The sequence below is a fragment of the Squalius cephalus genome (genome assembly GCF_949319135.1).
Source record: "Squalius cephalus genome assembly, chromosome: 23".
Lineage (NCBI taxonomy): Eukaryota > Metazoa > Chordata > Actinopteri > Cypriniformes > Leuciscidae > Squalius > Squalius cephalus.
Genome location: NC_137144.1, coordinates 17,383,098 through 17,396,163, shown reverse-complemented (window position 1 = coordinate 17,396,163; position 13,066 = coordinate 17,383,098). Strand labels below are relative to the sequence as shown.

The 13,066-nt window shown below is 38.4% G+C and overlaps 1 protein-coding gene across 1 annotated transcript in view; it reads right to left on the bottom strand.

Annotated features, from left to right (window-relative positions):
* The window catches only part of LOC307151902 (solute carrier family 23 member 2), a 29,106-nt gene extending 17,526 nt beyond the window's left edge, over positions 1-11,580 (bottom strand). The window contains exons 1-3 of the mRNA XM_079860150.1: positions 11,282-11,580; positions 4,728-4,883; positions 709-866 (exon numbers count right to left, since the gene is read on the bottom strand). Of these exons, the coding sequence (XP_079716276.1) occupies positions 709-866; positions 4,728-4,883; positions 11,282-11,356 (389 nt within the window). The 5' untranslated portion in view covers positions 11,357-11,580. The remainder of the gene's footprint in view (positions 1-708; positions 867-4,727; positions 4,884-11,281) is intronic.
* Positions 11,581-13,066: the final 1,486 nt, after the last annotated feature.

Sequence of the window (13,066 nt, the reverse complement as noted above, 5' to 3'; positions counted from 1 at the left end):
CGTAACACACGAGAATGAACCTCATTGGTTCTTGCGGAGCTCAAACGTGATGCGTAACACACGAGAATGAAACTCATTGGTTGTTGCGGACCTCAAACGTGATGCGTAACACATGAGAATGAACCTCATTGGTTCTTGCGGACCTCAAACGTGATGCGTAACACACGAGAATGAACCTCATTGGTTCTTGCGGACCTCAAACGTGATGCGTAACACACAAGAATGAACCTCATTGGTTCTTGCGGACCTCAAACGTGATGCGTAACACATGAGAATGAACCTCATTGGTTCTTGCGGTCCTCAAACGTGATGCGTAACACACGAGAATGAACCTCATTGGTTGTTGCGGACCTCAAACGTGATGCGTAACACACGAGAATGAACCTCATTGGTTCTTGCGGACCTCAAACGTGATGCGTAACACATGAGAATGAACCTCATTGGTTCTTGCGGACCTCAAACGTGATGCGTAACACACGAGAATGAACCTCATTGGTTCTTGAGGACCTCAAACGTGATGCGTAACATATGAGAATGAACCTCATTGGTTCTTGAGGAAGCTCAAACGTGCTGCGTAACACACGAGAATGAACCTCATTTCTTTATGGAACCTTTAACATCCATGACATTTTTAAGAGTGAAGGCATTTTTTTCAGGCAGTGTATATAACTTCAGATATCACACATTGAGGAATGTCAATCCACGTACCTTGTTCCGAAGGTGGTCTGTAGCAAGGTGCAAAGGCCCGAGACGAAGAAGATGGTAGAGATGAGTTGACTTTTGGCAGCGTTGTTCTCTTTGATGCACAACGGCTCAGCCAGGATGAGAGGAATTGCCAGTATGCCACCAAATGCCAGTATGTAATGCTGTGTGACACAAGAAATGGGTATGAAGAGCTACCATGGATGACACCGGGCTTAGGTTCATCGCAAACAGCTTGTTATGCGGGACGAGACCCAATCTAAGACAGATGATCACAAAAAATGTAGCAAATCTTAAATCCGGCCTGACTAAGCCAGGGAGACGTGCGAGAAATGGAAGACAGATGTTGGCCTATCTGTTGTGAATATATAGCACCTCTTTACTCTCACCAGTAAGCTTCATAAATTTGTCAGGCTCAGAAAAAGTTAAACTTGCCTGAATGCTCAGCAGCTTTGATGGGAGATTACGGTGCGGATATGGAGATGGTGCACGGGAGACTATTTATACAGCAGGAGAGGTATGGAAATAAATGTGTACAGTTTGATGCTTTATGTTATCCACACTTAAATTCCTGTTGTTTTATTGGTTTTCGGCTGTTATAGTTTATGCTTTCACAGCTGCCTTCCCCCAGAAGTCAAGTAGAGCTGAGCGGGTAAAACAGTTTTGAATTGAATTTACAATTTCATAACCCTATAGGGACGTGCATTAGCATAAAAACACTGGTAATGAAAGCAGAAACGGCTGGGGGCTCTAAGGGAGTCTGTGCTGACATGAAATACCAGGTCTCTCCCTGCCTTTTCCTCCCCTCCATGACACCAGAGAGATGAAAGAGAGCATGCTGGAGGAGTGAGATTTCTTCTTTGTACTCCTCTTTACACTCAGCACATCATCTTACCTCACATGTCAATGCGAGTCCCCTGTGTACCTTGCTGACCTTTCTCTCCCCCCACCCAGTTGCCTTTGATCTCCATGTGTCATCAGGACGAGTAAGTGGAATGCTTTGGCTCATATTCCCCTCACCTTAAACATCAGATGCATATAATAAGGAATAACAGGGTCAAGAGTGGCAGTGAATCCTTAAGGCGCTTAGGCTGACGATGAGGATTAGTGGTGTCAAAGCAACCAGAAGTCATTCGTTTTTAATGAGAATTGGTGGTCTGAAATGAAAGAGACCATTTACAAAACGGAAACTGCTGTGAACTCCTGTTCACACCAAGAATGATAACCACAAAAAAAATGTTTTAAACTGTTGCTGTTCGGCAAAATTTCGCTGGCAAAATCTAGGTATTTTAGGAATCCGCATAGTCTGGATTTTTGTGTGACGGTGAAAAAGTTCCCCTCGCAGATTTTGCTTGTTGTTAAGTTGGTTGCACAAATTCGCTGCTTTGATCAACAAAAGCTGCTTGGTTTTAAACTCAGTTCTGTGTGACCTACACTATTGACAATAGATAATGGATAATGTTTTGCTAATGTGACCGTACCTTAAAGGGATAGTTCAGGATTTTAGACATGAATCTCTATAGCTTCCCCATAAGCAGTGTGGTGCATTGACCATGACTTACCCCCGACAGCGTCCTGTGAGCCGAGCTCCGGTCCAGTTTTGGTCAAGATGAAATTAGTCCGGCAAGTTTGCTGGGGTCACGGCAATAAAGCTTTTTTCTTCTCAAATCAATATGTGTTCAAAAGAGTGATATATTTGCAGCACAAAACCGCTGTCTATGGAGAGGTCAGACCTCGTAATGGCTTGGCACTATTTTCTTCCCCGTCATATCACTGCGCGCTGCCGCTACCTACAGCCAGCTGGGAGCCGCGCACGTGTCACTTTGTTTACAGCTCGTAAAGAGAACGATAACATGTCTGACTACAGCAGCGACGATGACAACATTGACTTCGACACACAGCCAAAAGGATATCTTTACGAACCTGAATACACAGATGACGAGTTACGCCAGATGGAGTTAGAAAGGACAGAAAGAGAGAGGATGGACAGAGAAGTTGAACAAGTTGAAGCTGGAGCTTGTACAAACTGATCGCTCTTGGTGAGTAGCTATGTTAGCTCGTTCGTGTAGCTGTTCTGAGCACGTAAACACTGCTGTAAACACTGCCGAACAACTGAAAAAGTGGTGTGCGCCTGCGCAGCTCGCAGCTGGCTGTAGGTAGCGGCAGCGCGCAGTGATATGACAGGGGAGAAAATAGTGCCAAGCCATTACGAGGTCTGACCTCTCCATAGACAACGTTTTAGTGACGCAAATATATCACTCTTTTGAACACATATTGATTTGAGAAGAAAAAAGCTTTATTGCCGTGACCCCAGCAAACTTGCCGGACTAATTTCATCTTGACCAAAACTGGACCGGAGCTCGGCTCACAGGACGCTGTCGGGGGCAAGTCATGGTCAATGCACCACACTGCTTATGGGGAAGCTATAGAGATTCATGTCTAAAATCCTGAACTATCCCTTTAAGAAATTAGCGGAGACCATGCCAACAATATGTATAACGGCAGAGAGGAAAAATATCATTTGAATCACTTTCAGACCGATTTTTTTTTCAGTTAATGAACTAAAGCTATAGACACTATTGTAGTTAGCATTATGGTTGTTGTAATAGTTTTTGTTCTTGGCTGGGATGAACCTTAAAGCGATAGTTCACACAAAAATTTTAATTCATCATCTGTCATCATTTTCTCATCTCATGTCATTCCAAACCTGTATGACTTTCATCTGCAGAACACAAAAGAAGGTATTTTGAAAATGTTGGTAAACGAACAGTTTTGAATACCATTGACATTTGAATAGCTATGTAAGCAAAATGCAAAAGGTAACTGAAATATACCCCAAAAGATTCATATTAAAATCAAATCAAATTAATCGAATTAAGAGCTTGTGAACTGCAAAATTGGATCATAAAATATATATCTATCCAGACTGGTACCATCCGTATACTATCCGTCATAAATAGTACTCGAAATTAAAATTAGTATGACCCAAATCATAGCATGTTACAGTGAGTATTTGTCACGTTCTGGGTTTTGTTTCTCGTCTTGTCATGTGATTCCCTGTTTGTCATGTGATCCTGCCATGTGTCTTGTCATTGGTTAATCGTCTGATTATTATTCACAGGTGTCCCTTGTCTTGTCGTTAGTCTTGTGTATTTAAGCCCTCATCTTTGCCCTGTGTCTTTTATGTCACGTTCTGGGTTTTGTTTCTTGTTCCTGGTTCTCGTCTTGTCATGCAATACTAGACAAAGACACAGGGCGAACATGAGGGCTTAAATACACAAGACTAACGACAAGACAAGGGACACCTGTGAATAATAATCAGACGATTAATGTCACTTGTCACATGACTAGACGAGAACCAGGAACAAGAAACAAAACCCAGAACGTGACAGTATTCCAGAGATACCCGGATGGTCAACTATTTTCGGTTAGAATACCGGTTAGTGAAGATCCATGCATTGCACACTCAATAGCCAATATAGCCCACAACCCATTGGGTGTTAGACGAGGATTCGATTAGAACTACAAACTCACAATAAAAAATGCCAGATATGAGCAACCGACGATTAAGTAGAGAGGTTTAGATAAAGGGGTTTGAATGATTAGAAATCAGTATCTAACCTGACAAAAAAAAAAAGTTTATTCAATGTTATCCACATTATATTTCATCTGCAAAAACATGATACCTAAAAAAAGCGGATCTGTGAAATATCAGATTCGACCAAGCTTCAGTGCAACATTCCTGTGTATTAAGGAGTTAACCTTATCTTTAGTCACTCTGCTCATGCCCTTCAAGGCAACTCTACCAACCAGATGTTTACTCACCTTTTTCTTGGCATGCAATGAGGAGAACTCTATCCTCCAGCTCAGTTTAACCAAGAAACCAATTAAAGGTCAGTTGTTTAAATCAGGAAAGACCTGTTCGCTTGAGAAGAGATGTGTGCAGAGATGTCTTTATGTGTGGTTGGTGTTAAGCTGCCTTTCTCGAAAGGCTAACTAGAGATTTGTTTCATGTTGTGTCTCACCTGGAAACCCAGAAGAATGCAGAGGTACCAGGGTGGGCGATCATTGATGGAGTAGAGAAGGTTGCCATCGGGCCTTGGGTCCAGGCCCTCTTCCAAACTGTCAGCACGGGGTTCAGTGATAACGTTCTTCTCAGGGTCATTGCTGCCATCTGAAATCTGAAGGTAGTGGGGATTATTCCAGCATCTAAGGAGAGTCAGCATTGAGGTTTATTAAGAGAGCAAAGGGATAACCACTGAATCCTTCCGAGAAGCAAGATATGGAGACCTTTAATGTTCCGAGAAAAGCTCTGTTCCAGAACATAGGCAGCTGCTTTATTCTCTGCAGCATCTTAACAGTTATGGAACCTCATAAGTGACCATTTTGGCAAACTATAATGCAGCATTTCAGTATAGTTGACATGAGGGAAATGACACACTGAACCCTGGATATATACATGGATTTAGCCAAATATGTATATTTTTCTCAAGAGAAACCACGCCGGATAATGGGATAATGGGATGGCAGCCGTATTGCGCCATCAGCCCATTTCGTGACACGGAGGATATGTAAAAGCTGACAAAAGTCCTAGATATTATAAAAGGCCCTAACAAAAGCCACATTTTTAGCAAATATTATCTCTAATAATTCATGTGCATCCATGTTGTAATTTTCTTCATAGAAGATGGCAGTGACGCACAATGGAAATGTGAATAGTTGAGAATTTGAGAATAGTATGAGAATAGTTTCTTGTGCGCTCTTGAAAGACTGTATATTTTTTATTTTTGCAAAGGTCCCTTACTATTGAAGCAAATGGATAAGACTGGCCATCTTTATTTTCTTATTTAATTCTAATTTATGTAATTGAATCAAATTAAATTCCTAAAATATTTTCAGTATTGAAAGAGAAAATATCTTGCTCTGCCCAGCATCACAGTGTTGCCAAGTCTGCGGTTTTCCTGCGGAATTGGGCTACTTTCACAATGTTCACAAAGGCTGATTTGCCAAGTGGATGTGAACATGATAGGTCAACATTACATTATAATCAGCCAATGACAGTGACGAGGAGGCACTGCCTCCTCTCATGTGACCTTTCACTATTTTTTTTTTTTTTTTTTTGCAATAACCCCCTCAACTGAGGCAAAAGAGATACTACATCCCTCTGAAACTTTATCCACTACTTTTATTTTAGAAAATTCTTCTTCTTCTTAAATTATGTCATGCTAATTCTTTTCAGGAGGCTCTGTCTTCTGTGCCTCCTAGAAGAAAACACACTACCAGACATTAATGCATTCCTGTCTCATCTTCATAACTCTCCTTCTAAATACTAACTTTCTCGAGTGACTCATTCAAGTCAATGAGTTTCCCAATCACCCCTTTTCCTTTCGCTTCATGCTCATTGAGAAGTCCATTCAGATGAGCATGCATGCAGCCAAATAATGGGCCTTTTAAACAGTGTTTGTTCTGTGGTTGATCTGCAGTTAAGAAAAATAGGCCATGAGCATCTCACAGGGGATAGGCTATACGATACCGCAAACAAGAGACTTGATTTAACGCGATTCGGTCCAGCGCATATGCATGTATGAATGATTTTAAGGAGTTTGCTCTTTTCTTTTCATAAGCTACATATCCTCAGGTCAATTTCAATACATAGCATCTCTTTAAAATTATGATTCATCCGTGCGTGAACGAAAAAGTCATTATAAGGTAGTGAGATTGATGATGTCTTAAAGGAAGAGTTCACCAAAAATGAAACTTCTGTCATCATTTACTTAGCTCATATCGTTCCAAACCTGTCCAGGAACACAAAAGAACATTTTTAGCAGACTGACAGTGTCAGTCACCATCTCTGTTACTGAATGGGGAAATAAAGATGCAACAACAGTAAATGGTGACTGATGATGTCTAAATAACAGTCTTTTTGTGTTTTCCATGGAAGAAATATGGATTTAAAACAACAAAAGATGACAGATTAATTTTCAGCTTTGAGTGAACTAACAGACAGATGACAGACAGACAGATGATATAGACAGACAGACAGACAGATAGATAGATAGATAGATAGATAGATAGATAGACAGATGGGGGGGGGGGGGGGGGGGGCGTCTCTCTATAGACAAGGGCGTGGTTAGCTGGTACCACAACTTCCAATAGGAAATTCAACTGCAGTAGCCACCGTTCAACCTGAAGAGGGCAGCACTCAGACGTTTTTACACCATATATTGTAGAATTAAAACACTTTAAACCCAAATGTCAAAAAAATACTTGAATCAACGAACAGCATTAACAAAGCCTCAGTCTTACAGATCATTAACTAAAAAAAAGTTGTTTTTAGGGTTTAGTTACCCTTTAATAGTTACTTTTTAATAGATTTTTTAATAGCTAACTGAATGTCATATGCATGTCAGAATGATTTTACAGGAATCAGTCCCTCCAGGATTTCACGATTTTTTTGTGTGATTTTTGCGATCAAAATGACTGATTTTGTGGTGGTAATTTCCAGAAATTTGTGAAAAAATTTGCGATTTTTATATTTTATAATTAGGACATCACATTTACCATAAAAGTAGGCAATTATGTCAGATGCACAATAGTCATACATGACACAAATCACAAACAAAATGCATAAAGCTTGTTTATTTTGGTCTAATCAAATTCTCATCAAATTAACTTTTAAAACAACCTATGGGCACAACCAGGAACATCCAAGAAATGATTTAAATAATCAAGTAAACACTCAGTAATGAAATAAGAACAAAGGAACAAATAACAAAAAGAAACAAAACAGGACAAATAAATACAAGGATACAGTTACAAACAGTGGATAATTTACGTTTTTTAAAAAATTGTGCTGTAGCTATTGTTGTTGCTTGATTAACATTAACAACACTGACAACAGCAGGTAAATTAGGTTACTGTCACTTTAAGACCTACTACAGTAATGACAAACGTCCCAATCAGTTATTACTGATAGTTTTACGTAAATACTCGCCAAGATTAATATTTTGAAGTTATTGTTGCTATGTGTGTATTTGTTCAAGCGCTATAAAGAGAATTTACGCTGACAGGCGGTGACACGCAGTCAGTCACACACACGCACACGCACGCACACACACACACACACACACACACACACTGCAGTCAGGCAGTCACTCGGTCAAAACAAAACAATTTACCCCCACTCTCGTGCAATATATCAGAATATTGCTTAGCCCGCTCCTTGGCGCTTATGTGAGAGGGCAGGTGAGACTAATTTTCTTTCGCCATGTTTCTGACAGACCGCTCACAGACATAACGTTGCGTGCGCAGCGCAACATCTGTAGGCCTATCCACGTAAAATGCATTGAAACTTTAATCAAACTAGAGATATTTCAATTGGGTGATTATAATTTAATGTTTTGTGAGGTCTTTTTCATTTTTGTGATTATTTTGCGGTTAAATTAGGAATTATGCAGGATCGCAAAAAAATGCGACAATTTGTTGATTTTGCGTTGTATTCAGCGATCGCGGAATCGCGAAAAACTGGAGGGACTGAGGAATGTATCAGCATGTAATTTATGCAAACATTCTATACATGTAACAACAGTTCTTGGAAAGCAGAGCTGCCAATTCTCGCGCAATTGGTCCTTTTCACGCGCTCTTACGTTTTCTCATGCAGAGAAAAATTGCGAACCAAAGTGGACACCGACAGACAAGACAGAGCAGATTACTTTTGATATGAGATAAATTCTCAGGTCTCAGATTCTGTCAATTTTATTACGAAATTCAAACAATATATGCTACCGTTTTGGCGCTTTTAAATTTGACAGATCGCTGTAGCGCCTCAGTTCAAGCGGCACGTGAACCGATCATCTCTCTTTACTAGCCTACTAGTTGATAGTAAATAAACACGAATTATCAATAGGTATGTTGAGAGATACAGTACAACTTACCGAAATGTATATGCCTCATACATAATATCAAGCAATCAGTGTTTTTCAACAGTGGAAAGAGGTCAATAAAATAGCTGGAGTAGGCTACATCACATTTACATTTACAGCACTTCAGTTGGCTTGACAATTTTGTATTTGATAATAGCCTATATTTAGTATTAATGAGTATTTGTATTATGTGCACTAGCCTATATTGCATATTTATTATATTTTTTTACTTATATCATTCAAATATTAGTTGTTGTTGTAATAAAAACCACATTAGGCCTTTATTTAATTTGAGTTGTTATTTTTAACCTTTAATTATACCAGCTGACAGGGCTCTATAGCCTATATGTTTACAGCATTAGGTGAGATTTTCTTTCTTGAGAAAAATTAACACTACTGTACCTAATACGAATCCAAATTGAATCAAGGTCGGAATAAAACCACAAGAATTAAATTGAAATTGTAAAATTTGTATCAAGCAATAATAAAAGCAGTAGCCGCCCTAAACCAAGGTATTTCTGAATGGAATGTAATAGGCTATAATACCTTCTGGTTCATATCGACACCGTGGGTGTTGAAAACAAATCACTAATAAAACCCTCAGTCTGCTTTCCCAACAAGATTATCATTTTTGCGTAGGCTAGCCTACTGTATGTGTGGCATTTAAATCCACTCAGCTCTTGTTTCGTACGCAGCATGCTTCTGTTTCAAGCTCTGATTGTACCAGCATCCAGTCACGTCTAACACACCAAATCCGCCATTAAGGATATGAATGCAAATGAAAAACCTATGCATTCACGCTTCGCTGCCGCCTCGCAGTGGTAGTTGGTGGGAATTTCATTCACATTATTAGGCCTCGGGTCTAGCACCGCTGTCTCCGTCAAGTACACACATTATGCCTTCACGTGCTATCGGAAACTTCCTACTTCCCACTTCTGAAGTCGTGATTACGAGTTCATTGCATTCAATTTTGAGTTGAGACGGCGTTCATGTCTAATTTTTTAAAACTAGGCGTTTTTAACGATAATTCTAATATCACGTGAAGGCGACAAATTGTAAGTTATATTTTTTATTAATTATATAGGCTACTAATTTAAGTATAAGTCACAGAATTCACAGTACCTCTCAACCAGGCTGTGTTGTTATGCACTGTTTTTGCTTTGTTTAGGTTTGCAGTTATGATTGTTGAATATGTAAATGTTTAATCAGTGATGTAGTTGCTCATGACATGAAATTCCACATGGTGACTGATCCTTCATAAAACCCAGTTGGCCTGTATCTGCAAAATATTAAAAGCTGGTTGAGGGAGGAGTGTTGGTTATTGTTGGACTATGGTGTCTATTTTTTGCACTTAAGGAAGTCAGTAGTGTGTTTATCTAACAACAAGATGGTGTCCCACTGTTTCCCCCAAAGCCATTTGACCTTTCTAAATCTGTTTTCAGTCCGTAATTAAATTACTCTGGTCTTTATCAGCCTTTCCCTCCACAACATATGAAACAAATTGACAAGAGCTAAACTTATTCATATCTGTTATGCTATATTTTATAATAATGCTTTCTTTTATGGACAAAGCCCCCCCAAAAGTAGGCTATTACATATGTTTTAACCCATAGCCTATATATCTGTAATGAATGAATAATAAACTTAATTATTAAAGACGCATTATCAGAGAATGATTAAATAAATAAATGATATATGTTTATGCTTTACAATGTGATTTTATTTCAATAACTGTAGGATATTCTGCAATATAAATGCAGTGTCGTAAATAATTTTTCTAGTGTGTTCATTAATTATACTTGCAAATATATTTCTTACATCATATTGGAATCAGACTTAATTATTTAAAACTGAACTTCATATGCAGTTTCATTGCATATGACATTTTTCTAATTTTGCGGTTATGTGTGTTACTGGCCCTGTAAAGCATATTAATAATACATAATGTGGTGGCAACAAGAATTTCTCTAAACCATTGGCTTAATATTACCTCAACAAGCCCAGCATTCATGGTCTCTCAAGACCACAAATTATTTGTTATTAACTTCTCAGATTACTCATGTTAGTGCTGCAGAATTCCACTATGACAAGATGGTTATGATGATTTGAAAATGATCCTAAGAAATTTGGAATCCAGTTTGAACAGTTGCATTCAGTCACATGTCACAGCTACCTCTGTTAACCCATAATCCACCACATGGCTCCAGAAAACAATATACACTAGTATTGTTTCACATTCGTTAACATTAACAAAGATTAATAAATGCAGTAAGAAGTGCAGTTCATTATTAGTAAATGTTAATTTCATACATTATTAAAATCAAAAGTTGTATTTGTTAACAATGCACTGTGAACAAATAATGAACAGCTGTATGTTTATTAACTAGAGCTATCATAGATTAATAAATAATGTAACAAATGTATTGCTCATTAATGAGTAAATAGTTCAAGTTAAGTTAGATAATACATTAACTAATGTTAACAAATGAAAACTTACTGTAAAGTGATACCCATGTACTGACTTGCTCGTAACTCAAACTGACAAAACAAGGCTTTCTATGAGATCACATGTGATGAAGAGAAACAAGCAGCAATTGATAAAACTTGTTTTCCTCAGAATTGAGCGGTTTTTATTTAGAGCATTTTTTGGCACTTACTTCAAAAGTTGAGTCTGTGGCTCCCTGGTTTCTTAACACATTGTCAAGCTTTTGGTCCTGTTGAGTGAGATGCATAGCTGACCTGTAGGTTTTGTAGAGAGACGGCGGCCACACTTCTGATAGGTTCAGAGAGAGAGAGAGAGAGAGAGAGAGACACTGGCCTTTGCGGTCTGCTGGTCGTCAAGGAAACCAGAGCTGTGTTTTACATGCGCCTTGAACTTTTGAAGCATTTATGTAATCGGCAGCTTGACCAAGGGTTTTGGAGTCATGTGCCAGCCTGAGGACCGCTATACGGCCACTGATAGGGACCAAGACCACACGAGTGTTCCCAGTGTTTGTGTTGATTTTAGGCAGATCAAACCAACCCTGACTGAGCACGAGGAGGACCAGGGGGTGTTCTTTTGCGTCGAGTGGAACAGGAGACACGCTGACTGGAGTGGTGCAAATCAAAATCTATATGCTCCAGTCTGGGAAAGACACTTTGTAAAGCAGAAACAGAAGGAATCAACCCAGTGTTTATCAAGAACCGAACAGATATCTCCTTATGATGTTAAAGTGTCAACTTACTTGAACTTCTTTAATCTGTTTTGTAGTAAAATAGAACACAGGATGAATTAAAGTGAATCAAAATAGACTGTAAAATTACATTTAGGCCCGGTTTCACAGACAGGGTTTAAGCCAGGATTAGGCCTTAGTTCAATTAGGACATTCAAGTAGCTTTTATAAATGTGCCTTAGAAAAAACATTACTGATGTACATCTTGAGACAATGGCACTGAGATATTTTAAGATATGTCAGTGCAAGTTGCTTTCAGTTAAAACAGCTCAAACATGCATTTTAGTCTCGGACTACCTTAAGCCTTATCTGTGAAACCGGGGGTACGTGTTTGTTTTATATATTTAATGTTTGACCATATCAGGTAAAGAAACAGCAGTTTTTATATGCTTTCTCATTCTCTCATCAAAATTATTTTAAATACAATTAATAATAATAAAATATGTCTTTAATTTTTTAGTAACATTATAGTACATTGACAGTAAAAAAAACAGTCACATGGGTAAATTTTTTGAAATTGAGATTTATACATCACCTAAAAGCTGAATAAATAAACTTTCCATTGATGTATGGTATGTTAGGACAATATTTGGCCAGAGATACAACTATACAACTATGAAAATCTGGAAAGTTTCAAGTTGTCCATTTATGTTCGCGATTGTGCTGCATTCACTCACAAAAATAAATGTTTTATATATTTACGATAGGAAATTTACAAAATATCTTCCATGGAACATGATCTTTACTTAATATCCTAATAATTTTTGGCATAAAAGGAAAATTCGATATGTTTGACCCATACAATGTATTGTTGGCTTTTGCCACAAATATACCAGTGCGACTTGTGACTGGTTTTGTGATCCACGGTCACATATATGGTAAGGAAACACGGTTAATACATTTTTTTACTGAGACATTTTCAAATTATTTTCCTATCAAATTATTATATTTAGACCAGCATATCTAGTCAATCGCATTTATGAGGCATGGAGTGCTGGTGTATGTTTGTAGCCATCATGCTTTTTGATTAACTTAACCAGCAAAACTTCATGGGTTAAAGGAATAGTTCACTAAACAATTCTGGCATGAATGTCTTTCTTCTGCTGAACACAAAGGAAGATATTAATATTTTGAAGAATGTCAGTTGATGGACCCCATTGACTTCCATATAGATACAAAAATACTATGGAAGTCAATGGGGTCCATCAACTGACATTCTTCAAAATACAT